This window comes from Protomyces lactucae-debilis (genome assembly GCF_002105105.1).
Source record: "Protomyces lactucae-debilis strain 12-1054 chromosome Unknown BCR37scaffold_12, whole genome shotgun sequence".
Lineage (NCBI taxonomy): Eukaryota > Fungi > Ascomycota > Taphrinomycetes > Taphrinales > Protomycetaceae > Protomyces > Protomyces lactucae-debilis.
The window spans coordinates 411,129-436,526 of record NW_024468004.1 but is presented as its reverse complement, the minus strand read 5'-3'; the positions used below and the strand labels follow the sequence as shown (position 1 = coordinate 436,526).

General features: G+C 51.9%; 12 protein-coding genes across 12 annotated transcripts; 8 read left to right on the top strand and 4 right to left on the bottom strand.

Annotated features, from left to right (window-relative positions):
* Positions 1–1,388: 1,388 nt before the first annotated feature.
* BCR37DRAFT_62352 (uncharacterized protein) lies at positions 1,389–2,985 on the top strand. Its single transcript, XM_040872397.1, has 2 exons — positions 1,389–2,123; positions 2,165–2,985. The coding sequence occupies exons 1-2, from the start codon at positions 1,589–1,591 to the stop codon at positions 2,848–2,850; spliced, it is 1,221 nt and encodes a 406-aa protein (XP_040724655.1). The 5' UTR covers positions 1,389–1,588; the 3' UTR covers positions 2,851–2,985.
* Positions 2,878–5,941, bottom strand: BCR37DRAFT_62231 (Sfi1 spindle body protein-domain-containing protein). Its single transcript, XM_040872396.1, has one exon. The coding sequence runs from the start codon at positions 5,850–5,852 to the stop codon at positions 3,120–3,122; it is 2,733 nt and encodes a 910-aa protein (XP_040724654.1). The 5' UTR covers positions 5,853–5,941; the 3' UTR covers positions 2,878–3,119.
* A 65-nt stretch (positions 5,942–6,006) lies between these two features.
* BCR37DRAFT_380895 (WD40-repeat-containing domain protein) lies at positions 6,007–7,851 on the top strand. Its single transcript, XM_040869576.1, has one exon. It carries the CDS (start codon positions 6,209–6,211, stop codon positions 7,799–7,801), a length of 1,593 nt encoding a protein of 530 aa, XP_040724653.1. The 5' UTR covers positions 6,007–6,208; the 3' UTR covers positions 7,802–7,851.
* A 112-nt stretch (positions 7,852–7,963) lies between these two features.
* On the top strand, positions 7,964–8,650 carry BCR37DRAFT_403015 (histidine phosphatase superfamily; the record flags this gene model as incomplete). The annotated part of the gene is made up of 2 exons (XM_040871960.1): positions 7,964–8,003; positions 8,046–8,650. The coding sequence occupies 2 exons, from the start codon at positions 7,964–7,966 to the stop codon at positions 8,648–8,650; spliced, it is 645 nt and encodes a 214-aa protein (XP_040724652.1).
* Positions 8,651–8,887: 237 nt separating this feature from the next.
* On the top strand, positions 8,888–10,587 carry BCR37DRAFT_404775 (isocitrate lyase; the record flags this gene model as incomplete). The annotated part of the gene is made up of 1 exon (XM_040872065.1): positions 8,888–10,587. One exon carries the CDS (start codon positions 8,888–8,890, stop codon positions 10,481–10,483), a length of 1,596 nt encoding a protein of 531 aa, XP_040724651.1. The 3' UTR covers positions 10,484–10,587.
* Positions 10,588–10,631: 44 nt separating this feature from the next.
* On the top strand, positions 10,632–12,660 carry BCR37DRAFT_414210 (uncharacterized protein; the record flags this gene model as incomplete). The annotated part of the gene is made up of 2 exons (XM_040872261.1): positions 10,632–12,612; positions 12,638–12,660. 2 exons carry the CDS (start codon positions 10,632–10,634, stop codon positions 12,658–12,660), a joined length of 2,004 nt encoding a protein of 667 aa, XP_040724650.1.
* A 79-nt stretch (positions 12,661–12,739) lies between these two features.
* Positions 12,740–13,435, bottom strand: BCR37DRAFT_348736 (WLM domain-containing protein; the record flags this gene model as incomplete). Its single annotated transcript, XM_040867867.1, has 1 exon — positions 12,740–13,435. One exon carries the CDS (start codon positions 13,433–13,435, stop codon positions 12,740–12,742), a length of 696 nt encoding a protein of 231 aa, XP_040724649.1.
* A 1,119-nt stretch (positions 13,436–14,554) lies between these two features.
* BCR37DRAFT_403013 (2-methylcitrate dehydratase) lies at positions 14,555–16,052 on the top strand (the record flags this gene model as incomplete). The annotated part of the gene is made up of 2 exons (XM_040871959.1): positions 14,555–14,875; positions 14,919–16,052. The coding sequence occupies 2 exons, from the start codon at positions 14,555–14,557 to the stop codon at positions 16,050–16,052; spliced, it is 1,455 nt and encodes a 484-aa protein (XP_040724648.1).
* A 145-nt stretch (positions 16,053–16,197) lies between these two features.
* On the top strand, positions 16,198–17,766 carry BCR37DRAFT_62191 (2-methylcitrate synthase). The gene has a single exon (XM_040872395.1). The coding sequence runs from the start codon at positions 16,347–16,349 to the stop codon at positions 17,721–17,723; it is 1,377 nt and encodes a 458-aa protein (XP_040724647.1). The 5' UTR covers positions 16,198–16,346; the 3' UTR covers positions 17,724–17,766.
* Positions 17,767–18,242: 476 nt separating this feature from the next.
* BCR37DRAFT_348581 (uncharacterized protein) lies at positions 18,243–19,556 on the bottom strand (the record flags this gene model as incomplete). The annotated part of the gene is made up of 1 exon (XM_040867858.1): positions 18,243–19,556. The coding sequence occupies one exon, from the start codon at positions 19,554–19,556 to the stop codon at positions 18,243–18,245; it is 1,314 nt and encodes a 437-aa protein (XP_040724646.1).
* Positions 19,557–20,705: 1,149 nt separating this feature from the next.
* BCR37DRAFT_348671 (Alpha/Beta hydrolase protein) lies at positions 20,706–22,769 on the bottom strand (the record flags this gene model as incomplete). The annotated part of the gene is made up of 2 exons (XM_040867864.1): positions 20,706–21,731; positions 21,816–22,769. Coding segments are annotated over 2 exons (1,980 nt in total), but the record flags the coding sequence as incomplete, so codon positions are not given.
* A 1,429-nt stretch (positions 22,770–24,198) lies between these two features.
* On the top strand, positions 24,199–25,397 carry BCR37DRAFT_380886 (uncharacterized protein). Its single transcript, XM_040869575.1, has one exon. The coding sequence runs from the start codon at positions 24,228–24,230 to the stop codon at positions 25,263–25,265; it is 1,038 nt and encodes a 345-aa protein (XP_040724644.1). The 5' UTR covers positions 24,199–24,227; the 3' UTR covers positions 25,266–25,397.
* The last annotated feature ends 1 nt before the right edge of the window (position 25,398 follows it).

Genomic DNA, 25,398 nt, shown 5'->3' with positions numbered 1-25,398 from the left:
TTCAAGGCAGCCGATCATCCCTCAGGCATGGAAGCGATAGAACTACCCCTGACGGCATGCGCACATTCCGAAATGCAACAAATTTGTTATGACAGCTTTGAGATCGCTCGCAGAATGGGTTCTTGCAGCTCGAGTAGCGACCACATACCAGTTACTTTCTTGGATGCCTTGAAAGTCCTGATCTATTAGGACGGATCAAGCCTGAATGAAAAAACGAGCTTCTTAGGCGGCATTGATTTGCTGACAACATCACAAGTTCACAACACAATGTCGCACAGATGCGACAGTGATGAAGAAGATGTCTTTGGTCATGCGCAGCTACCACGTCAATTCCGAATCATTGTATGTTCATTGTGCAAACATGTACCACAAATCGTCAGATTGCACGAGTGTAAGTATTTGCAGCTAGTTTCCACAATAACGAGCCTGACTGACGGCCAGATGCAAGATACTACGTAATCGATACTCATGTTATCGAATCTGAAGTCAATCATTACATCGGTAGTGCATGGGGCGACCTCGCTGGCCACAGAGACGCTCTACTCAGAATTAATGACGCGCAAGTGGATGGTGCGGAACATAGTTCTGGTTCTGAAGGCATTGACCTCTGATGAGAGTGGCAGCTATCTCGTGTGTCTGAACTGTGCAAAAACGAAAAACGGTCTTGGTCAAGTAGCTGCTCATGATCAGACCGATTTCTGCTCCGAAAGCACTGCAGTGGGCACCTCTGCATCAGATGGATGCGCATGGCAAGGTGGACTGGCATGACCTTCAGTCTGCTCAAATACATCGGCCGGAGCAAGGCCATGCCGACCAAGTGCTTGTGGCTTGCTGGTTCTAACTTCGCTACGGATGCAGAGACATGACGGCAAACCTATCATCGCTAATCACTTCACGAACAAATTCTCGTCTCAAATACTGGCCAGCACGTCGTGTTCAATTCGAGAAAGAGTGTTCTACGTTTCTCTTGACTTCTTTCCGGGCATGGGTGCGACCATCATGACGTGCTTCGTCTCCTCAGAATGCTCTCCGACGGACGACAAAGTTCGACTCGATGGCCGAATCATGAGAAACCAATGCATGATTGAGTGTGCAAGCTTTGCAAGCAGTCAAATGACTATTCAAGTAAAGCTACTGACAGAAATGCCTTTAGTTCGCTACTTGTGCATAAGAGCTCATGCATTGTAATCATTTGACGCCTGCATCTTGACCATTCATGGTCGTGTCTTTGACAATGTGTCTGCACTAACTTTGCAGATATTGCAATTCGTACAGGTCACATTCCCCCCGGGTTTCAAGCCTTTGCCTCCAGCTGCTGCAGGCAATGCGAAGTCAACAAGCATTCAGGGGTCATCTCTAATCACGCAATCACGGAACATCAGCACGCATCAGCTCTCTACTGAAGTGTGCCAGAATTCATACCACCTGACATCGAATCATCTACAGCTCTGGTCAACAAATCGTCCTGGCAAGTGGAGCAAAGATTTTTCCTTCTGGTAGCATCTGGTTCGAGCACTCCGAAAATCTCAGGGGTAACCGAATCGAGCCAGAGACAAGGGAGCATTTTGCCAGATCACATGAGCATTCCATGCAGATGTATGGTGAAATACGACCGTATGTGTATACGAATAGCGTGCTATTCCGGAGAGGTCAGTGTGTTTGTTCGTTCATGCGAGCAGGTTGTTGGAGGTGCTCAGGTGATCACTGGAAGTATAAGAGGGCTCCGTCCGAATTGTCGATCATGCTTCCAGAGACATCTTCAATGCTGACAAGGACGATACTACTTTTGGCAGCCATGACAGATTTCAAGGGCCCTTTGGCCGTCCCCTTAGACGACAACGCGATACCAATGGGACCCATCACGGCCGAAAGCAGAAATAAACCAGCACTTTCCACTTCGGAATATTCCAATGAAGATTCCATCACCCTCAACGGACACACCTTCATTAAGCTCAAAGCCAACTTGACAGCGGACGAAATGCCCAGGTTCAATATCAAAGTGGCTGTAAGTGATGTGACGGTCGACGTCGGGGGTTGGGACCTCAATACTGAAATACATGATTGGGCGGTCTCAAAATTCATTCCGTTCACTGCTGCAATCTCCAAAAGAATGAAGGTGTGGAGTAAGTCTTGAGCTCACTCGCTTTGTCGCCGCTAATAATAGCTCAAGGATGCCATGAAACAACAACTCCACATGAGCTTGAGGTCAAAATCAGAATCCATGGAGCGTGGGGCGCTTTGAAGGATTATCATCACAAAAAGGAGCTCGTCTCAGAAGAAAAAGTCCGGGGATTATTGTTGAATGCGCTTATTCAGGTTTTGTACGAGGCAAGCGCACACAATTCTTATGAGGTGTATACCGCATGCTTCAACAACAATCCAGATTACGGTTCTGTCCCTGCAGCAGGCCACCCCTGGTATTGTCCAGAGCGGAATCCCATATCGCAGTGCCAAGAAACTGGGAAAATATCTGGCTGCGGGTGGAAGGAAACCCAGGCTTGTAACTCAAGTACTTGTGGCCTTAAAGGGACTGGGGTGTCTGGTCCTTGTTTGGACAAGCTTCCTGGAATGCACTTGCCCAACTTTGTTCAAGCATACATCTATGACGGTGACGAAAAAGCGGGTAGCGACTTGAAAATCTCTTTCAAAGCTAAGCACCTCAAGAAACAGGAAGGTTGTAGCTTCTTTCTGAAGGTGCTGTACGCGATGACTCTGATGACGACCGGATATGCCATGGGTCTATTCAAGGCTGTGCTTTATGTTGGGTGTGCTGATGTGGATTTGCAGAAAGCGACTAAGGAGAATCATGATGACGACGACGACGACGATGACGATGACGACGATGCTTGAGCCGACGCTGTTCTCATCAATGCATATAGGAACGAGATACAAAATGTCCTGAATCCTGATGTACTAGTACTAGCAATCGAATGATTCTCTTTCTTTGGTGTACAGTATTGACCAATCTTGTTCATCGTTGTACAGGCCCGATTGCAGATGAGTGAGCTCACCACGGATGCCGGAGCTAAGAGTTGCCCTCATGCGATCCATAACCTGCCGACCAAGCTTGTGACGACAAAGAAAAGATACATAGAAAGCCGCCTAGCCAAAATTTTTGATTACGAACGCCATTTGCCATCCTCCATTGCCCTGGACCTCTCCCTGCGTTCGAGAATGCTGCTATGTGCACTGCCGCTCCAGCTGCCACTACTGTGCAGTCGAGCCCCACTTTCGTTGGCCACGAGCATGCCACGCTGATGCCGCATCTTACCCAACCAATTGACAAGAACACGCTGAAGTCGATGCCGTGTGCCACGCTCATGAGCCTTTCGAAGGCGTTCTGCACGCGCATCTGCCTTCTTCTGGTTTTCAACCAAGACCGAGTACCGATCTTGCCAGCGTGTCCACATGCGCTCATAGAGGATATTCTCCCTCTCTTGGAAGAGGGCATCAGCGTCTGCGCAATTCTCGCGATAGTGGGAGACTTTCCGTTCGAGTGCCGCCACTAAACGACCCAGTAGACCATCTGCATCCAATTCACCTGCCTCGGAGAACTGAGCACCTCTCCGAGTCGCTGTTTGATGCCAGAGGGTCATTACATCCTGTTTTGCCTTGAGTTTTGATTGCCGTACAAAGACTTCACCCTGTGCTCGCAATGTCAAAGCCACTTGCGCTTTGGTTCGCCAGTGCTGAAGTCCACGAATCAGGTAATTGCTTTCCCGTGCATGCTGGTACCTGGCAACGAGGGTGTTCTCGTCTTGTTCCTTCTTGCGCCGTGTACTGATTTGCCAACGTTTGAGGAATGTGCTGCCCAGCCGAACGCTGTCGAGTGCTTTTGCTTCTGCTCGCATAGCGGAAATCTTACTGAAGCGCATTGAGAGTTGCTCGGTCGCCCACGTTGCGGTACGGGCATTATACTCTGCGTCGGCAACAGTTTCGAGGGATCGATGATCTGCCAAGCGAATCAACCAGCTGTCCAGCGCAGTCCTGCGCAACCGTGTCGCTTGCCTTTGTCGAAGCAAGAACTCGGCTTGCGCTAGAGAACCACTTGCACCGCTTGCATCACGAAGCTTGTCTGTCCAGGCGAAGAGTGCACGTGATGCAAGGTCAACATCTTGTTCTGCTTGTAGCTGTCGCAAGACTGCTTCGCGTTGCCACGCAGCAAAGAATCGCTGTGCAAGTGCAAAATTGGCATCTCTAGTGAACCGCGTACATATAGTCTCGCGGCGCCAAGCTTGATAAATGAAACTGAGTTTTGCGAATTGCCCAACTTTTGCCACAGCCTTGCGTTCAGCTCGTGCGGATTGCCATCTGATCAAAGCCTGCGTGGCGAGTCTCTCATTTGTTCTTCGAACAATCGGTTTTGCCATCTCATGCAAGGCAAGAGAGCGTCTCCAATGTGAGAGGAAGCGTGATGCCACCATTTCATCGGCCACTTGGCCATCTTCATCGTGAGCAATCATCTTACCAGCCCAACACTCAAAGAAGCGCGCGAGAAGCATATCGTCACGTGAGGCATCGACACGAGCTAGACTGATCTCACGCACTTGCTTCTTGACACGCCAAGCTTGTAGGCATTGTCGCGCTAGCGAATCTTTGTGGACAGCAATGAGACTTTGCTCGCAAGCGCTGCAGAACCATATTTTGAGTGACCTTTTGCGTGTGGTGCGTTGATAGACACGAACTGCCTGCTTTGAAGCAATTTGATGTCTTGCAAGCTTTGTACGCCAACGCAAGGCAAAGTCATGCAGGCAGCGTGCATCTCGTTGAGCAGCAAATGCAGCTTGTTGGTTTTCTTGCGCAGCAGCAATTTGATCGAGCCAGCGTTGTCGTTTGACTTGCTGAACCTTGAGTGACCATCGGTACAGGTGCTTGTCCAGAAATGCATAATCAGCTCTTCGCCCTTGGATGCGACTCGTCTCAAGCGACCGCACAGTCCTATCATACCAGAGGTTGAAGGCAAGTTGCACAACCGAAGTGTGATCAATACGCACTGCCTGTTCGTATTGTTTGTGCTGTAGTCTGCGTATCTCTTGCTTCTTGTACGCATGCTCTCGAAAGCGACTGCGCCAGTGATCCAAGACTGCCTCGAGCAGTCTACCGAGTCTGTAGCTTTCCACATCGAGGTAGATACGCGTGAGTTCCGCTTGTTTCGCAGTCGTCACTTGTGGTTCTTTGAAGGGTTGCGGCTGTGCCATGCGTGGCGGCGAAAGTGAACGAACTTGAGAAGGTGCTCGAGTCGCTGAAGGTTGTCGACGCTTTTGAATACGCTGCAGGTCTCTGCGCTTGGCTTCCTCTGCTTCTTCGAAAGCAAGGCGTTGCGACAGCACAGACTTGTTGCCTGCGCGTGCATTCATGCGCCTTGAGGGAATCACAGACGATGGCCCTACCTCACTTGCTGTAGCATAACCGCTTCGGTGCTGACTCTGTCGTTGCCCATACTTTGCGCGACGCAACTCAGGCTGTTGCGACGCTGATTCTGACCGATACCCTGCAATGATGCCTGCTTCGTTGCCCTCATCCTCATCCTCATCGTCTGCATCGTCATGAGGATCTCCCACTGCGCCTGCCTGTGCAGCAAAGGACAGCTTCTCTGGCCATGATTCTCCGGGAAGTCGAGCAAGTTTGCAGACCAGTGTCCACAGGTGTCGCCCGAGGTCTGACTCTTCTTGGATGTGCAGTTCCTGCTGGACCACTTGGAGGGCCGCGAGTGCTTCGCCGAGTTGAGGCGGTTGAGATGGGAGCGAGCCTGGGTTGTCGGTGTGTTTACGTAGACACTGGCGGACGACTTGCTGAAGGAGTGCATGTTCCTGGTGTGAGAAGAGGGTTGTATGTTTCTGGTGATGCGGCATGGATGGAGGACAAGGATGCGCAGGATGTGAGCATGGCGTGACTATGCGGGTGCTGTCTTGTAGGCTGTCTCGTCGCTGTCGCTGGATTTTGTTTTTGTTTTCGGCGACGGGGGAAGATGCTTGATACTGCGTAGGGTATATACTCTTTCTTGGATCTATGTCAACACTGCTACAGCCTCTCTACACGGCTCTCTTGACCCGGCCTCCCTCCCATCTAGTCCCCAGCAGAGCCCACCGTCAGACTCTCTTGTGCATCTCTGCTGAGGCTTCTTTTCGTCGCGAATTTCTCTTCAGACGCGACAACCAAAAACTGACGCGACCAGCTGCCACCACCCACATCTACCAGCATCCATCCAATGCCAGGCAGCAAGAGGCCCTTCCAGGATATCACAGACACCTCAGTCAATCAACTCGCAGGTTCCTCCGATTCCAAACACAAGCGACGGCCAAGACAGATCCAGCAGTCGCTGCAATGTCCACGTCGCGCCCCCTTCAATAGACGCGCCCTCGAACGCTCCCTTCATGGCCGTATTCCCTACTCAGCAGCCTATGCAGATCTATCGCTCGACAGTCTTGCTTTGTATTGCCGTCCCTCAGATGTCAAGGAAATCCTTCACGAAGACAGTCTGCATATCCCCTTTGCAGTTGCCACTGCCAATACTTGCACACTCGCCGCAACGGCCGATGAGCCTGGTGTTGTGCGCATCTTTGACCACAGTGCGAGTCCGGCACATTGTAAAAATGGCATGAGTGCACACTGTGCGCTTGAATCTGTGCCTCTGTTCAGCTTGCCCATGCACAACAATGCCATCTTTGACTTGGCGTGGTCGCAAGACGACAAGCTGCTTGCAACAGCTTCAGGGGACCAGACCATTCATATTCTGGATGTACAGACCCAAACTGTCCTGACGACTTTGCAAGGCCATACCTCCACCGTCAAGCAGGTTCAATTTGACCCGGCCTACAACAATGGCAATCGCCTCGTCTCTGGTGGGCGCGATGGTCGCGTCTGCATCTGGGACTTGCGAGATAGAATGCCCAATGCAAGTGGTCTTGCAATCCATGCACCCGCTCAAGCCATGGATGCCGCTCACGGCCACACGGAATCCGTCAAGCATGCTAAATCAAGCAGACGTGCACAAATTCCAGCCGTGAGTATTACAGCGCTCGCATTGCTTCCGTCAGGCAACTTGATGACTTCTGCTGCAAGTGGCTCGAACCTGCTGACATGGGATCCACGCATGTTTCCAACATGGCCTACCGCTGCCTTGTCTAGTCAAGCACGACAGCGTGCTATGATAAAGTCACTGGTGGGCAAGACTGCTGCTGTTCGGTCCCTCAACAGGCCAGCGAGGAGCTATGGCGTTGCATCCATGGCCTTATCAGATGACAAGCACACAGTCTATGCAATGAGTAGGGATAGCAAGATTCATGCCTATTCAACAGCTCACCCGGATGCTGGACCACAACAGACATGGCAAATTCCAGAGATGCGTGTTGAGTCGTTTTACTGCAAGATTGATGTCTCGAACGATGGATTCCTGGCGTGTGGCAATACCTCTGGGTCACCTGTGATTATTGATACGCGCTACAGCGAAGAGGCTGTGGTGGACGTCTATGGAGACAAGATGCAGGAGCGAACATCGACACTGGCACGGACACTCTCCGACTTTGACCAAGCATCTCGCACGCCCCCTGTGGTCGTTAACACTGACACGGCAAGGCCTCAGCAACGAACTGCTGGGTACAGGATGCTGAAGAATGCGCATGCAGCAGAATGCACGTCCGTGTCGTGGTCGCATGATGGCCAGGCACTGTTGACGATTGGCGATGATTGTATAATGCGGACCTGGCGACGGGACTTGACGAGGAGGGTGGAGCGAGAACGGCTGGCCCTTGACTATGGCGAAGAAAGCAGCTGGGGGTGCATGGAGACGATGCCTGTATAACTACTGCATCACTACTGTATAACTACTGTCTATTTACTGTGTACTAACTGTATCTCTCTCTGCTTCTCACCACTTTCTTCAGATGGCACAATCAGGCACGTGCTCCCAACAGCAATCAAGAGCAAGAGGGCATCCATCTTCCCATCTACCCATCCTACAGCTATGGTGGACGCAGACGAGAGCAGACTTCTTGTGCTTACCCGTATGCTTCATTACTATCGCTAGAACAGCCACTAACACACAGGCCACGGACAGTCCGAGTGGAACAAGCTCAACCTCTTCACTGGATGGAAGGACCCAGCTCTCACTGAGCTCGGTGTGGAAGAGGCGGAAGCCGGTGCTGTGCGCTTGAAGAAGAAAGGACTCACGCACTTTGACATTGCCTTCACTTCTGACTTGCAACGTGCACAAAAGACCTGCGACATCATTCTCAAAGGTATTGACCAGCCAGATTTGGAGACCATCCGGTCGCAGAAGCTCAACGAGCGTGACTATGGAGATCTCTCGGGACTCAACAAGAATGATGCCCGCGACAAGTGGGGAGAGGATCAGGTGCACATCTGGCGTCGCTCCTTCGATGTACCCCCACCCGGTGGTGAATCCCTCAAGATGACGGCTGAGCGTGTCCTGCCGTACTGGGAACAGGAGATCAAGCCGCGTCTGATCAAGGGCGAGAAGGTTCTCATTGCAGCACACGGCAACTCGCTGCGTGCGCTCATCATGGAGCTCGAGGGCTTGTCTGGAGAGGAGATTGTCTCTCGTGAGCTAGCTACAGGTGTTCCCATTGTGTATAAGCTGGACAAGGAGGGCAAGTACGTCTCGAAGGAGGTGCTCGACTACGATGCTTAGACTAGCGCTGTAAGCTGTCTCTATAGACTGCCGTAGAGGGCCATAGTCGGTCCATCGGATCCTGTGCCCGACACTTTCTCTCTCTCCGCAATCCGCGACATCGAGGCGCCAACTGCTGCATCGATCCACTCGACATCTACAGCAGATTCTATACTCTCGAGCTGCAGACAGATGCAGAGTCTCATTCGACAGAGCAGGCAGGCTCAACGGACAGGCACCTTGCTTCCGTTCCGCAGAATGATCTCTAGCCAGTACAAGGACAAGCTCAATGAGCTCGAGTCATGGATGGCCTCGCCTCGTTTCAACAGCATCTACAGGCCCTACAACGCAGAACAAGTCTTTGCCGCCCGCAATTCACCGTCTGTACCCTCGCTCAATGTCTCCTTTGCCAATACCCAAGCCAAAAAGTTGTATGGCTTGCTTCGAGAGCACCAGAAGCAAGGGACACCCTGCCATACGCTGGGAGCCATTGACCCAATTCAAATGACACAATACGCGCGGCATTTGGAAGTCTGCTATGTCTCGGGCTGGGCGGCCTCTTCTACCCTAACACCCACCAACGATGTCGGTCCAGATCTCGCTGACTACCCCTATGAGACTGTTCCCAACTGCGTCGACCGTATTACACGGGCACAACTGCTGCATGATAAAAAGACATGGGCCGAGCACTGCAAGACGGGCGGTAAGTCGGAGTTTGTGGATTACCTGCGGCCCGTCATTGCGGACGCTGATACAGGGCATGGTGGCTTGTCGACTGTCATGAAGCAGGCCAAGTTGTTTGTTGAGGCGGGCGTGTCTGGTATTCACATTGAGGATCAGTTGCATGGCGGCAAGAAGTGTGGTCACCAGGGCGGCAAGATTGTCGTACCAACGGGTGAGGAAGTGGCTCGCTTGATTGCTGCACGGCTGCAATTCGACTTGATGGGTACAGAGACAGTCTTGATTGCACGAACAGACTCAGAGTCGAGTAAACTCATCTCCTCTTCTGTTGATGGACGCGACCAGGAGTTCATTCTTGGTGTGACAGACACCAATGTCATGCCCCTTGCTGAACACATTGCCGCTGCTGAACGATCACGCTCTGGCGCAGCCGTTATTGACGCAGCAGAGAAGGAGTGGACAACCAAAAACAAGCTTGTGACCTTCAGCAAAGCGGCCGCAGAACAACTGGCTGCAGAGGGTATCACCAAGGATCAAATTGACAGTACGGTCAAGGCACTCACTGGGCTGAGCAACTACGAGGCGCGGCAATACATTCGCGAGCATTTCAGCAAGGAAATCAGTTGGAACTGCGATATTGCTCGAACGCGTGAGGGATTCTACAATTTCGCAGGCGGCATTGATGCTGCCGTGAAACGTGCGATTGAGTTTGCACCGTATGCGGATATGCTGTGGCTCGAGACCAAGACGCCTGATTTGGCATATGCGCGTGAGTTTGCGCAGCGCATCAAGGCAGTGCACCCAGACAAGATGCTTGTTTACAATTTGTCGCCTTCGTTCAACTGGTCTGCACAAGGCTTTACGGATGAGAAGCTCAAGTCCTTCATTTGGGACATGGCCAAGGAAGGCTTCGTCCTGCAGCTTGTGTCTCTGGCGGGTTTGCATTCGGCTGGTCTCATTGCACACCAGCTTGCTACAGCATACAAGACGGATGGTATGCTTGCTTACACCAACTTGATTCAGAAGGTAGAGAAGGCATCGGGTGCTGATATGCTCAAGCACCAGAAGTGGTCCGGTGCCGAGCTGGTGGATGACTTGCTGAGCATTGTACAGGCTGGCAACAGTGGAGCCAAGGCGATGGGTGGAGATTCGACGGAGAACCAGTTCTCGTAGTGTACGTCTCTGGCTCTGTACGAATGCTCAACCTGATACAGTAGATACTATCAAACAGTAACTATTTGACTAAATTGACTTGTTCCCTGTGCTGCCGACCAAAACACAGAAATTGAGCAACGAGACAATCAACACGCAACAGCACCCAATGCGCGAGACGAGGGCATCGCGGTCTCGCTCTCAGCAGCAGGTCCTAGCACTCTCAGTCAAGCCAGAAAGTCAACGACAGCCACTAGGTGAAGCAAGCGGCAATACAAGCCCTGAACAAGCCGCGGCAGTGTCAGATGCGAAAATCAACAAAACTCGAGAGCGCCCAACTAGGTCAGCCTTGGGCCTCTCTTCTAGTCCTGCGAGACGGCGCATAGCTGTTGTCATTCCGCATCGTCCGGTCACCAAGTCCAACGCGTCGCCACCTCCTGCGTCACGCAGAAATGTCTTGAGCGAGTCTCAGGCGTTTCTGCTTGGTCCACCTGCGCCGAGAGTGGCACCATCGCCAGCAAGGAAGGGAGCATTGGGATCGCCTGTCCGTCAGGTGAGCAATGACTACAAAGCCTCTGTCCAGCATGGACCGTCTTTGTCTGGCTATAACGCAGGCACAGGTGCATCACCTCTCAAGCAGCCAGCTCAGAGACTACCGCAACATTCAAAAGTGGCAAGTCCTACCAAGCCTCCCGCTGCTGTCGTGACAAGTTCACCTCAGAAGACAGTCTTGCCAGCTGCTGCATCGCCACTCAAAAAGCCGCCGACACGGTTCCTACACAACACACCAAAGAAGACGCTTGCCAAAAGCAATACGGAGCGCGCCTTTGCAGAGGAGGATGCAGAAGCGATTGATGAGCTATCTCTACCTCTCCAGGCGCCAATCACCACGAACCGTCAGAGCACTCAATCAATGATCAAGCCTGCTGCTGCTATCTCATCGCGATCAAGTCGAACTGCCCCGCAATCGCATATTACCCCTGCAAGACTGATGCACCGGCCGGCCAAGCAAGCAGTACGCCAACCATCTGCTTCAATCTTGGACGCAGAAGATGATGATGACGATGACGATGTTGACGATGAGTTGGCCATCCAGCAGCTGACGCCTCGCGTTCCGCCCTCACGCCGAACGACGGAAACGCCCCATGTCATTGAGCAAGAGCCGGCTCTGCATTCACCTCCAACCGACATGGATCTTGTAGACGATTGGCAGCCGTCACTTGGCTTGAGTCACTCTTTCTCTGAATTGACGCTTCATCAGGAGCAGCAACGACTCCAATCCTCCGTCGTCGATGAAGAGATTCAGGCCTACTCTCGCTCGCCCAAACATATATCCTTTGATGATGCAGGCGAAGCTCTTCCCGTTGCTCCTATTATCAAGAAAGAAGCAAAAGATATGGTCCTGTTCATTGACGTGCAGCCGACAGGCGTATTGGCAGACACGAAAGCAGCACAAGAGTTTGGACATGCACTCGAGAAACTCGGCTGCCGTATTTTCACTCGATGGAATTGGAATCCAGACACTCAGACTCCCGCAAAGACGCAAGCCAGCCTTGCTCGTCGCATCGAGGTGACGCATGTCGTCTTCTTCAATGGTTCAGCACGCACGCTGAGAAAAGTTCAGCGAGCACGACAATTGGGTATTCACATCGAATGCTGCGCCTTATCCTGGGCAGTTCAGTGCCGTACTTTGCAACGTTTGACGGTTGGCACGGCTGGTCATGAGATTGATGTGGATGAAGAGCTTGATTTGCTTGCAAAGAAGATGAAGGTGTCGCCAGCCAAGCAGCACCAGCAGCGACCGCCACAAAAGAAGACGCCAGTCTCATCGCCCACAAAAGCCGTGCTCAAGACACCATCGCCCAAGCGTGCGACACCAGAAACGCCGTCTATGCAAATTGAGGATTTGATCATGGAGGAGTATCTACAGCCTGTGCAGTTCGATGATGGCGGCGACGAAGATGAAATTGCCTCACCGGGTCCTTGCATTGATCCAGCACTTCTAACAATCAGTGCAGATCCCGTGATGAAGGCAACACCCACACCCTCCTCCTCCCCAACAAAGACTGGGCCGCCATTGCCACCTCGTTCTGCGCCAGCCAAGAATGCCCTTGCACTGCAGCAATCCCTCACAGAGCTGGAGCAACGTGGTCTGCAGCTTGCTCGACGCAACAGCTCCAAGTTCAAGCCACGACTAAGTTCACCACTGACCAAGAAACACTGGCGCGGCTAGGTAATGTTGTTCTTCATATTGTTTCATTATACATTAGGCTACTATTAATCCCGTTGAGCTTGATTGGCTCTAAATTCTGCTGCACGCGCTCTAGCTTCTCTTGCATCCGTCGCAGGCTCCTCGGGTGATGTTGAGCCAAGCTGGTGTGTTTCCGACTGTGTTCCACAACTCGACACCAGACTTTCCGTAGGCACAAAGACCTCTCCTGGTTGAAGTGTATGACCTGCCTCCCATCGCTGAACATCCTTTGAATGCTTTCCAAGCAAGGCAAAGAAGTGCTTGTCGTGCTCGCTATGAACATTGTGCGTCAATTCGTGCAGCAGCGTCGCTCTCACACCTTTGTAGTCTCGCCAGCCATCGAGCGTGTCCGTACGTAGACGCAACAGTATCTCTTGGCCGGCATTCTTGTTCAGCCCAAGAGTCTTGCTATCATGAGATGTGTGCAGTCTTGGGTCCATCTCTGTCAATAGACCAACAGTGTACTTCTCTTGCTGCATAAGTTTGCAAATACAGCGATCCTCAGCAAGCCTGTGCAAGTACGCCAGCGAACGTTCGTGGTTCGGTAGATGAGTGAGACACGTGATACGATGGAATCGAAACGCCGTGTCGGTACTGCTTGCAGCAGTCTTATTGATCTTGCCAGCTTGTCTATTCTGGCGAGCAGCTATCTTCTCTGCAGCTGCGCGTGCCGATTGATTCATCTCGGCGACCGCTGCTTGCGATGATACCAGTAGCATCATCTTTCCTTGTTCCTGTGAAGGTACAGGTGCATCATTGGAGAGGGTGCGTCCTTTGAAGATGAGCTTTTGAATGGCATGTTCTAGTGAGAGCTTTTCTTCTATCGCCTCCTTGAGCGCCTCGACTCGTGCATTACTTTCGTTCAAGCTGAAATGATGCAAGATTCCTTTGTGAGAGACGAGAACATCAACCATGATCAAGCGGTTAAGTGAGAATGAGCTTTAGCTTGAGTGGTTTGTGGTTGAATACGGCCGCGCGTTTTGTGGCCAAATAGAAATTCTGGAAGCAGCGGCTGACTAATTTGCCTTTCTAGTCACTATGAGGGTAAGGACGAGACCGATACAAGCAGTAGAGATGCTCTTCTGGCCTCTCGTGAGATGTAGAATGCGCCGCAAGCGCACTTGGACCTCGACTTGAGCTGGCGACAGGACGCTACCTTGTAGCTGCTGCAGTGGCACTGATTCAGATGACACTTCACCATTGTTCAGGGGCGATAGCAAAGCATCGTCCGTCTCCGTTCACCAGCAGAAAGAGACTGAAAGTTGTAAGCAGGAAGAAGAAGCATCATTGCCGAGACTGCTGCTGACCTGGATGTACTTGATCCTGCTTGAGGCTGTATTCCGGGCCAACAACGAAGCAGCAAGTCCAGGAGTTCGGACATTGAGGTCACTAAGCAAGGATGCAAACACCATAGGTAGCCCTCTACGTACGCGTATGTTATGGACGTAGGCTGTACCTCTTAGCCTCTTAGCTGCTTGCCTGTCTTCTGCTGTTGTTCGGCGGCTTCGGCCTCGGTCTCCGAAACCCGGGGAAATTGCAAGTCACAAATACTATCATTCTTGGAAAATAGCTGAGAAATACTCGGTCAGTACGACGGCATAATTCTATTGATTGAGGCCTCATTTCCTTCTGACTGACTGAAGAAGAAAGGCCCCATTGCTGGTTTGCTTCTCGGGTCTCCGCTCTCTCCAGCACAAAAGCAACCGACAACCAGCAGCACTTCTCCCTCACACACCATGTTGGCACAGGCAAGAAGGACTCTCCTCGCAAAGCCAGTCGCAGCATTCAAGCCAGCATCTGCATTTTCACAAGTCTCACTCAACACCCTCCGTGTCCGCACCATGGCCTCCGCACATGAACCTCCCAGCAACAAAGTCCCCGAGTACGACGAAGTCATCAAGAAGATTGCCAGTTACGTGCACAACACCAAGATTGACTCTGACTTGGCCTTCTCTACCGCCAGGTACTGCTTGATCGACACCATTGGTTGTGGTCTCGAGGCTCTTCACCACAAGGAATGCACCAAGATGCTCGGCCCCTTGACCGAGGGAACCAGCGTCACCAACGGTGCAAAAGTCCCAGGTACCCCCTACGAGCTCGACCCTGTTGAGGCTGCCCGTAACTTTGGTACCATGATTCGATGGCTCGACTTTAACGACACTGTACGCTCCCACTGCTGTGATGATAATAAGTGCTAACAGACAGTGGCTCGCTGCTGAGTGGGGACACCCTTCAGACAATCTCGGTGGTATTCTCATGGTGGCAGACTGGCTCGCTCGTCGTGGCCAAAAATTGACCGTCAAGGACATCCTCGAGGGCATGATCAAGGCACACGAGATTCAAGGTGTCCTCGCCCTCGAGAACTCCTTCAACCGTGTCGGTCTTGACCACGTTCTCCTTGTCAAGGTGGCTTCCACGGCTGTTGTCTCCAAGATGCTCGGTCTCAACGAGTCGCAGACCCGTGATGCCGTCTCGCAGGCCTTCATTGATGGCCAGTCCTTGCGTACCTACAGGCACACACCCAACACCATGTCTCGCAAGTCTTGGGCTGCCGGTGACGCCACCTCGCGCGCCGTCTACCTTTCTCTTATTGTCAAGAAGGGTGAGAAGGGACTCCCCTCTGCTTTGACTGCTCCCATCTGGGGCTTCTACGACGTCCTCTTCAAGGGCAAGCCTTTCAAGTTCCAGCGCGAGTTTGGCTCGTACGTCATGGAGAATGTGCTCTTCAAGATCTCCTTCCCTGCCGAGTTCCATGCGCAGACTGCCGCTGAGGCAGGTATCATCCTCCACAACAAGCTCAAGGAGATGGGCAAGTCGATCGACGATGTCAAGTCTGTGCGTATTCGCACACAGGAGGCTGCTATTCGTATTATCGACAAAAAGGGTGAACTCCACAACTACGCTGACCGCGACCACTGCATTCAGTACATTGCTGCTATTGGTATGATTCACGGTCGTCTCGTTGCTGAGGACTACTTGGACGATGTTGCCTCTGACCCACGCGTCGATGCTCTTCGTGAGAAGATGTACTGTGTTGAGGACAAGACCTACTCTGCCGAGTACCTTGACCCTGAGAAGCGTTCCATTGGAAATGCCCTGCTTGTTGAGCTCAATGATGGCACGAAGCTCGATGAGGTGGCCATTGACTACCCTGTCGGCCACAAGCGCAGACGCGAGGAAGGTATCCCACTCCTTGAGAAGAAGTTCCTGCACCACGTCAAGGGACACTACTCGCAGGGCCGCGAGAAGGAGATTATCGAGACTGTGCTCAATAGCAAGGGTCCTGAACTCCTCAACATGCCTGTTGACAAGTTTGTCGATCTCTGGCACAAGGAGTAACCTTGCTCCTTGCACCCAATAAAAAGCTAGTGTTACACATAGACAGTGATTAGAGGATTATGCTCTGCCTGTTTCTATAAACCTCGATACAAATACTACAGATCCTCTCGCTCCCTTGTCGGGCTCCATGGCCGAGGCACATCCTCCCAGCTGCCTTGTCTGCTTTCACGGCTTTCGGGCCACTTGTCCGGCATCCTCCGCATCCAAAGTCTTCTCACGCACAAACCTCAACGAGCAGCCGTGTGGGGTTGCAAGCTCATCCACCTCTTCCTCCTCATCTGCATACACTCCATCATGTCTTCCCGTCTCCTCGCAAGGAGCAGCTTCAAGCTCGCACCAGCCGGTGTCCGCCATTCATCCTCAGAGCTCAAAAAGGCCGTGGCAGCGGCCATTCCCGAACGTAGGGAGCTCTTCAAAAAGGTCAAGGCCAAGGGAGACACCAAGATTGGCGAGGTGACCATTGCCAATGTCATTGGTGGTATGCGTGGACTCAAGGCCATGCAGTGGGATGCCTCGGTCCTCGATGCCAATTCCGGTATTCGCTTCTATGGCTTGACCATCAAGGACTGCCTCGAGAAGCTGCCAAAGGGCAAGACGGGCACGGAGATCTTGCCAGAGTCGATGCTCTGGTTCCTCTTGACCAAGCAGATCCCAACTGCTGCACAGGTGCATGGTCTCTCGAAGGATCTCGCCGACCAAGGTGACTTGCCCGCACACACACAAAAGATCCTCGATGCCATGCCCAAGACGCTGCACCCAATGACACAAATGTCCATTGCCGTGGCGTCCCTCAACCAGGACTCGGCATTCGAAAAGGCATATTCGCAAGGTTCGCTCAAGAAGTCTGACTACTGGGAGCCTGCCTTTGACGATGTCATCTACACCATTGCCAAGTTGCCCACTATTGCAGCCACCATCTACAAGAATGTGCACGGTGTCAACACAACAATCAAGCTTGACAACACGGTTGATCTTTGTACAAACTTGGCCGTCATGCTCGGCTGGGAGAAGGACAACACTGACTTCATTGACTTGTTGCGTCTCTACATTGCCATTCACGGTGACCACGAGGGCGGCAACGTCTCAGCACACACCTCGCATTTGGTTGGTTCTGCACTCTCTGACCCCATGCTCTCGTACTCGGCTGCATTGCTCGGTCTGGCTGGACCTCTGCACGGTCTTGCCGCACAGGAAGCACTTCGCTTCATCCTCCAAATGCAAAAGGGCTTGCCCACCGACCCTACCAAGGCCAATATCGAAGAATACCTCTGGAGCAAGCTCAATAATGGTCAAGTCATCCCAGGCTATGGCCACGGTGTCTTGCGTGTCTTTGACCCACGTTTCGAGACTCTACAAAACTGGGCTACTACCAAGGACGATGTCATGAAGAACAAGGCCTTCCTGCTCGTCAAGCACCTCTCCGAGACTGCCCCTGCCGTCCTCACAAAACACGGCAAGACCAAGAACCCATACCCGAACGTCGATGCCACATCGGGTGTGCTCCTCCACCACTACGGCCTCACGGACTTCAACTTCTACACCGTTGTCTTTGGAGTCTCGCGTGCATTGGGTTGTCTGACGGATTACGTCTGGTCGCGCGCTTTGGGAAGTCCTATCGAGCGGCCCAAGAGTGTCTCGCTCGACGACTTGTACAAGGAGATTTCAAAGTAGATTTTAGGTTGCAGGCATCACATAGACAAGTTATAGGCCTTGTCGCAGTTGTGCTGTTCTTCTGTCGTACATGCAATGGACATCGTCATTGCTGCCCATCCACGACTTGTGCAGCTTCCGCCTCCTTCTGTGCAGCTAATGTTTGTGAGTGTTTACGCGCCAAGACTCGGCGGTCTTCGCCGAGAAAGACGCGCTTGTAGAGGAGATAGCTCGTCACAAGGAAGAAGGGTATCGCCACAATCACGCCAGTCAATTTGCGTTCTTGCGACTTGTATTTGTACACTTGACGCGCTGGCGGGAGAGGACGCGCGCCTCCAATGCGGCCCATTGTGATTCTGCTGCTGAAGAGATGAGTTTGGCCTGCTTGAGCTTGTTCGTCGTCGCGATAAAATTGAGGTCATTGAGCGTCAGATGGAGATGAGAAGGCCTACTCTTGACCTCGAAGCTCGACAATTCACTACTACTGAGCTCTGAGATGATCATGCATGTAGATAAGAAGGACTACCAGACAAACAACTTCTATACTACACCGCTGCGTCGACCAAGTACATAGACGAGCACAAAGAAAAGAGCCATGCATCCGACAATGCCAAAGAACCAGGTAGTTCCCTCGCTCTCTTGCCCTGGTACCGGCACGTTCATGCCCCACAAACCTGTCACTAGCGAACAAGGAAGCAGCATCGTACCAACGACCGTCAGCCGCGATAGGACATCATTCGTGTCGTTGTTGACCTTTGTCATGTTGATATTGATTTGAGCAAGGTAGTTGGAGTGGGAGCGCGAGAGAATCTTCTCGTAATGGTTGAGATTCTGGACCATCGTTACAATGTGGTCCTGGATATCACCCAGGTAAAGGCCAATTTCACTCCTGGGCGCAACATCCCATTGCTCATTGCACCGTTTCGCAAAGCCCTTGACGACGTCTGCTTTCGAACCAAGCAATCTCAACAAGCCCATCACCTTCTTTCGGCATGCACCGATGCGACGCAACATGTTGGTTTGCTCAGAGTCGCTGATGTCGGAACCTTTCGACTTTTCGTGCGTTTCCTCTTCAATTCCAAGCACATTGTCATCAATCAAATCTACCTCATAGTCGATCCGATGAATGAGTGGCGAAAAGGCATCGACGATATCGTCAATAAGCGCATATGAAATCCAGTCAGACGAGACTGTGATGTAGTCTCGCAGCTGGCGGATTCGCCGACGCACATTGGCAGGGTGTGGTGTCGGGGTGAAGTGAAACGAGAGGACGCCGTCTCGAAAGACGACAATATACATGTTGACGGGCTCGAGATAGTCATCCGAATTGGGATCTTGCTGGAAGGACCGGAACGAAATAAGGTAGTAGTTGCGAAACAGCTCCACCTTTTCACGCTGCTCCTCCATCGACACGTCTTCACACGTCAGCGGATGAATGCCAAAAGCAGAACTCAAAATCTTCATCTCCGAGTCTGTTGGCGAGTTGACGTCAAGCCACCAGGTGTTGCCAGTTGTGAACAAATCTTGGAAGGACTGATCTTCTTGTGGTAACTCGTACAAGGTTGGAGAGTGGATAGTCGATTGCAACTCATCAGAAAAGAACGTGAACCGGAAGGGCCGCGCATCTTCATCGTTGCGATCGTACGACGTCCAACCACCGCGGTTGCGGTACTTTCCATTGACCAGCATAGGTTCGCTGAGTTTTCGATGACGCCACTCTAGGTTCGTTGCGCCGTCTTCCTTTTGCTCGACCTGCTCACGCGCCCACTCTGTCAATTCTTCAAAGTCAATATGGCCGTGCACAGCGCCGTCGTCGCTCAAGGGGAAGCAAACGTCCTCTTCAGCACGAGACATGAGCCGACCTCGCTTATCGCCATCTTCCGCTTCTGAAAAGACTGAATCAGTAGGTTCCTCTCTCGAAACGCGTGATCCACGACGCTGCTGGGGCGGGGATGTCGAAATGGCATCCGGCAAATCTGCAAGGTTGTTGACTTGATCCGGAAGCTGTTCACTTCCGGCAGCACCTTTGTGATGTGCATACTCGAGCACGCGCTGAGCCATTGACATGCTGAGGGTATCGCCATTCTCATCACGACCACTAATCGATCCGCGAATGCGACCGGGCGCTGAGGCAAGTAACTCCGCACTGGCTCGGCTGGAGCCAAAGGAAGAAGGAATGGAAGGCGGGTAGTTTGGGTTTGGCCCACGCTCAGTCTCATCTGTTGCGCCATACACATTGTCAGAGTCACGACGCATATAGCCACCAGGCATAGGCCTGAAGGAGTGTTGAGAGGACGACGTGCGCCTGTTCTGTCTATTGTTCTTGTTGATTAGAGTCGAGCGTTCATTGTGGTCTGAAGAGTCGTCAGAGGAATCCGTCGCATCGCGACCATCGTTATTGCTATATAGGCCAAGATTGCTTTGCTTGCGGGCAGACCGGCTGCCGCGGTGCTCAGTGCGCTTACCCTTGCGACGGGAGGTAGAAGGTAGAAGGAACGAAGGACGCGGCAATGAGCCGATATGCTGTCGATGATCATTGAAAAGCGCTTCAGAATCAAGAGAGGTGTTTGAGCGATTGCGCCGCATATGCTCATTGCCATAACCCATACCGAGCGTCGGTACTTGGCTGCGCGAGTTGTTTCTCGAGTTGCGCTGCTGCCTGTCACTGCCCCGAGACCCTGTCCGCTGGGGCTCTGCGGCTTCCAGTGTTTGGGACTGGATGGTGCTCATGCTTGGTCGCGACTGCATTGGCTCTGACCCTGTGCGCGGCGACGCTGGCACCTCGTCCTCCCGCAGAAAGGACTCCCTTCTAGCAGACATACTATCTTTTAGCAGGCTCTCTCTAATCAGAGCCTGGGATAAGTCAAGAGAAGGATGTTGAGTTGATGTCGTGCGTCGTCAAATTTCTGCGACCTGCGACGTCATGAGCAAGAGAGCATCAGGACTGCTTGTACAGTATAGTGTACATGGCTGATTTTACCTGGGAGATGCTCCTCCTCTATGCTATGATGCCTGGCTATCCACCTTGGCCTCGGCACTGACCTTGTCCTTATCGCGTGACCCACTGACCAACGAGAACAGCGTGTTGATGACTCCCGTCTTACCGCCCTTGCTCGTCTTGTGCAAAGTCTCTGCATCCTTGAGAGATGCACGACCAGCCAATGCAGCAGGTGGTGGCACATCTCCCTCAAAGTTGCCAATAGCGAAGCCTTCACGTTCTGCACGCGCATACTCACGCGCCCGCTGTCTCTGCAATTTTGCCTTGCGTTTGCCATATCGACGATCATGCATTCCGCGTGCCGCCATGAACTTCTTGACTGGACCGGGCTTGATGACACCAATATCGTTTGGGTCCAAGTGAAGCATAGACAAGTCCTTGACAGGTTCCATCTGTCGAATCTCGCCGTGGATGCTGACACGCTCTCGGATCATGTGGTCGACATAGACCGGCTCAACGCCTGTGACGGTGACTTTGGGCCGTGTTGAGCCTTTCCTGACCGCCGTCTCTTCCTCGTCAGAAGCATCATCGAGATCTGCACCTGACTCTGTCAAGTTTTGCTCGACGAGATGCATGCGTGTGAGCAAATCCGCAATGTCTGTCTGTTGTGGTCCTTCAAAGCGAGCAAGCGCCCACAGTGAAAAGTTGGCAATAGCACGGTACATGTACTTGGCAGGCCGGCACATGGCAATTGTCGGCGTGACGTGACAGCAATCATCATACACTTGAAGGTGTACTTGCGTAGGCCCATATTTGTTGAGCATTTCGCGCTGTCGCGGGTCTGCATCCAGATACAGATCCATGGGCGGGTAGGACGCAGGATTGGCAGCCTTGTGTGCAACGTAAATGATCTCATCACGTAAAAGCTCGCTTCCGCCACACATGACAAAGAGCGGACACAGACCACCGAGAGATCCTGCGATGACGGGTGAGACCAGCGGGTGCGTCAGTTGCTCGTTCGTGGCATACAATTGGACCTGATCCACAATCTTGACAAATTTGCCATCAATCAGCAAACTGCCGTCGTTGCCCTTCATCACGAGACGTCTACTGCTATGCAGTGCATAGTCTGCCTCGGTGGCTTCACGGACCGTGTATCCGAGTCGATCATTCACAGTGATTTCCTCGTGATTGTCTCCCTCGGCATCCTCTTCTTCATTGTCACTCGTTGCGGCAGAGTCGTTGTTTTCGTTTTGAAGGTCGCTGAGCGTCATGTTGCGTGCAGCAGCAATGTCTTCTGTGGTGGGCGGTGGCCAGGCGATGGACGGCTTGTGCTGGAATCCAGAAGGCGGGATGTAGTCGCCAGAACTGTCCGCCATGATGCTCGGGAAAGAATGATTGAGGTCGACCCACGGAGAGATGAGAACACAGCCTGCTGGGAGAGGGAGGCCCTGGTCCCGAATGACGGTGAGTAGAGAGAGGCACATGCCGCCACCTGCAGAGTCTCCTGACAGGATGATCTCCTCTGGTTTGAATTGCTTGAGAAGGTAGAGATAGCATGCCAGATTATCATGAATACCACAAGGTGCCGGATATTGGGGTGCCAGACGGTAATTGGCGGCGAAGGCACGACCACCGAGTTTGCGGGCATGTCGCTGGATCTGATAGCGGTGTTCATCCACTGAGCCAAAGTAGTATGCGCCACCGTGGATGTAGAGGATGACACGCTGAGGCTTGGTTGGATCTGCCAAACGACGTTGCTGGTCCTTCTTCATCTCAATCCACTCGCAGGTGAGTGCTTCAATGCGGTACTGCCACCACTTGCTGCCGCCAAAAACAGCGAGACCTTGTTCTCCGAGTCTTTCAATCAAATGCTGAGCAGCTTCATCCAGGAAGGATTGCTCCATGACGACTTCCTGCTTGGAAACCCATCCTGGCGTGGGGATCTTGTTGGCCGTGAATGACTGGACCTGCTCTACGGTGTGTTTTGCGCCGTACTCGAGGAACTTTTTAACGAGAACGATGGCTTCGTGGTAGGCAAGCTCGTGCCGTGGGTCATTGGTGGGGGGCTTATCTGCAAAGTGCTGAAAGAATGTCTTGAGGAAGGCGGGTGTCGTGTTGACCGCGACCTGGAGGAATGGTCAGTCCGGATATGTGCAGGCCGTGAGTGCGACTTACACTTGCGGTATTGAACGGCATGAAGAGAAGGTGGCCTTGGTAGATGGGCGTATGGAGGGGTGGTTGTTGTTGCGGCTGTTGAGAAAGGAAAAGAGCAACGGCAAAACATTTCATTGTCGTCATCGGCCCAGACTACTTGCAATTTGTACTTCAACTCAGGAACAGCGATAGAGGAACAGCAGGTCAGCGGTATATGCTGGATTACCGGCAAGTCGCTTACACAGCTTTGAATGAGCACTCGACAGTTCTGTAAGCAGCCCGACTCGGTGATCATCAAGCTTGAATTGCTACAATTGCCAGCGAAGACATGCACAGTTGAGACTGCTCCTGCCAAAGTGTGCAGATGAGGTCTAGACTGTGTAACGAACACGCAGTTCTGCTCTTCCATTTAACACAGTCTGGCTCGTGCTCTGAGACAGACTGGAGCATTTCATTGTACGTTGAAATGATGGCAATGCTGTGACTGCAGCTGGCGAAGAAAACGGACTTCTTGGAGGCTGAGCAAGTGCCAAATCCTGTGACGGTCATGGTCATCCCCGCCTTTGACAGCCTCTTCAGCCTATACGCTTTAAATTCCTTTTGTGAAAGAAAGCTACAGGACTTGGGGTGCGTGACAGCTACAGGTCACATCACGTAGCAATTCTGAACCCAAATGTGATTATAAAAATCAAATTCTCGTCAGACTATTGTTGGTCGAAGTGTCCACTACAATTGCAGCCGGCTGCGTAGTAGTCTACAGCTGCGTCAAACTCACGCACACAGTGCAATTACAGTCGTAGCAGCAACTGGCCGAAGCAGTATAAGCTGAGCTTATTTGTGTGTCATATTCAGGGGAAGACTTTATTCGTCAAAAGTCGAATCAGGGGAACTTGTGTATTTGCCAGGCGACATTCATAAATATGAACAGCAATAATCGATAGTCGACGATATCTAAATTGCACGCTTCAGCGCTTGCTTTCTCATATGATTCTCTGTACTTCCTGAACAAAGACCGCATTCTCTATTGGCCGATGGCAATCACGCTGGTACTCAGTCTTCTTTTATGGACAATCTGTCTGCCTTCGACAGCTGAGCCCATGCATATGAGGTCACGCAATAAGGAGATTGCAAGCACGAGCGATCCGTTACCGGTAGGGGCGCAAGCAGGTACCTCAGCAACTATTGGTCCAGCACAAATTTCATCTGTAGCAATCCTTGGGACGCACTACTGGATTCTCCCGAAAGGAGAAGATAGATCATGCTACAAGGCTACTTTCACTCTTGTGGGGATGACTACAAAACCAATACTTTGTACGCATGAAAATTTTTGGCTGACCAATCAGCAAGATCATAAGTGTGCGGAGAAGTGTGGAGAGGAAAAGGCCGCATATGAGACAAGACTGCTGAAGAAAATCAAGAATGACAGTTTAATGCGCGAGGCTTCTTGTTTGCAAAGCTATCCCGAAGTCAAAAGCCTTTTTGGCTTTGAGTTCTTACCTCTGAATTCCCAGCGACAGATTCACCATTGTTCAGTCATCTGCCAATGCCAAATTGTGATCACTTGGAAGAAAATCAGGATGCCTTCTCTCAAGCACTTTGATCAGATCTACGAGTTTTCGCCCAAGACAACCAAGAGCTTTTGGACAGATCAAAAAATTCCACTGAGCAGCCAACGCCCCAAATCTTGTTATCCAACCGAAATCATCGCAAGGGTCTTATCAACAAAGCAGTTGCCAGATATGGAGGTAGAGCAATGGGCAATAAGGCCTCCTGTGGTTGTCGAAGAGCGTACACGCTGCGATTGCCTCATTTGGAGCATGAAATGCACATGCAATCCGTACGGTGGCACTCAGCGTGAGCATCGATATGTGCCTGATCACTGCATTCTGGGCTTTCAGACCCCCCGAACAGCTGCAACAAGCATCTCGCAAGATTTACAAGCTCCAGCTGGTGCGATCGTCGCCAATACACAAACATGTCCTACACAGCCTTTGATAGCAGGTCAAGTTGATACCAGTACGACTCAGGCATCAGGCTCTGGCGGCCATAGCCATGACCAATCGCAGCTGACAGATCGAACACCAGCTGTGAATGAACCCCAAGGGCCTACAACATCTGCAGAAGTCAATCAGTTCCTTCAGAATACACAATTCGGTTTCAACTGTCGAACAGACATCTTACCGGATGAAAACGGATTACCACAATGGTCCACCAGTCTATATGCCATGGAATGCTTCCTCATGTCCGACGGAGCTACCCCTGGACCGTTGCGAGAAAACTGCCAGTGTCCATGGCCGTTAGCCGACCCACTTGAGTGCGAACTTTTACAACAGTCTCAGAACAACACATGCACAAATCTCGATGCCCAATCGCGATCGCAAGAAGGTCAATCGAAGAGGCAGAACACTCGAGGGATGAATTATGGTGAACAAGGCGGCAGATTTGGAAATCTCCCCAACTTCATTTGATGCACAGAAGAGATGGTCCTCCCACAACTCTATATTACTTATCCTTCTCGCTGCACTGCGGAAGCTTCAGAGCCATGAACAGCAACTTTGTGGCCACGTAGCTGACACTTGCTTGAATCTGCATAGTTAACCT

Bases quoted from the DNA above. Each gene is read 5' to 3' on its own strand.
- BCR37DRAFT_62352 (XM_040872397.1), top strand. From the start codon at position 1,589: ATGCAGATGTATGGTGAAATACGACCGTATGTGTATACGAATAGCGTG. The intron at 2,124-2,164 runs GTAAGTCTTGAG...CGCTAATAATAG, and splicing joins CAAAAGAATGAAGGTGTGGA to CTCAAGGATGCCATGAAACA.
- BCR37DRAFT_62231 (XM_040872396.1), bottom strand. From the start codon at position 5,852: ATGCCGCATCACCAGAAACATACAACCCTCTTCTCACACCAGGAACAT.
- BCR37DRAFT_380895 (XM_040869576.1), top strand. From the start codon at position 6,209: ATGCCAGGCAGCAAGAGGCCCTTCCAGGATATCACAGACACCTCAGTC.
- BCR37DRAFT_62191 (XM_040872395.1), top strand. From the start codon at position 16,347: ATGTCTTCCCGTCTCCTCGCAAGGAGCAGCTTCAAGCTCGCACCAGCC.
- BCR37DRAFT_380886 (XM_040869575.1), top strand. From the start codon at position 24,228: ATGCGCGAGGCTTCTTGTTTGCAAAGCTATCCCGAAGTCAAAAGCCTT.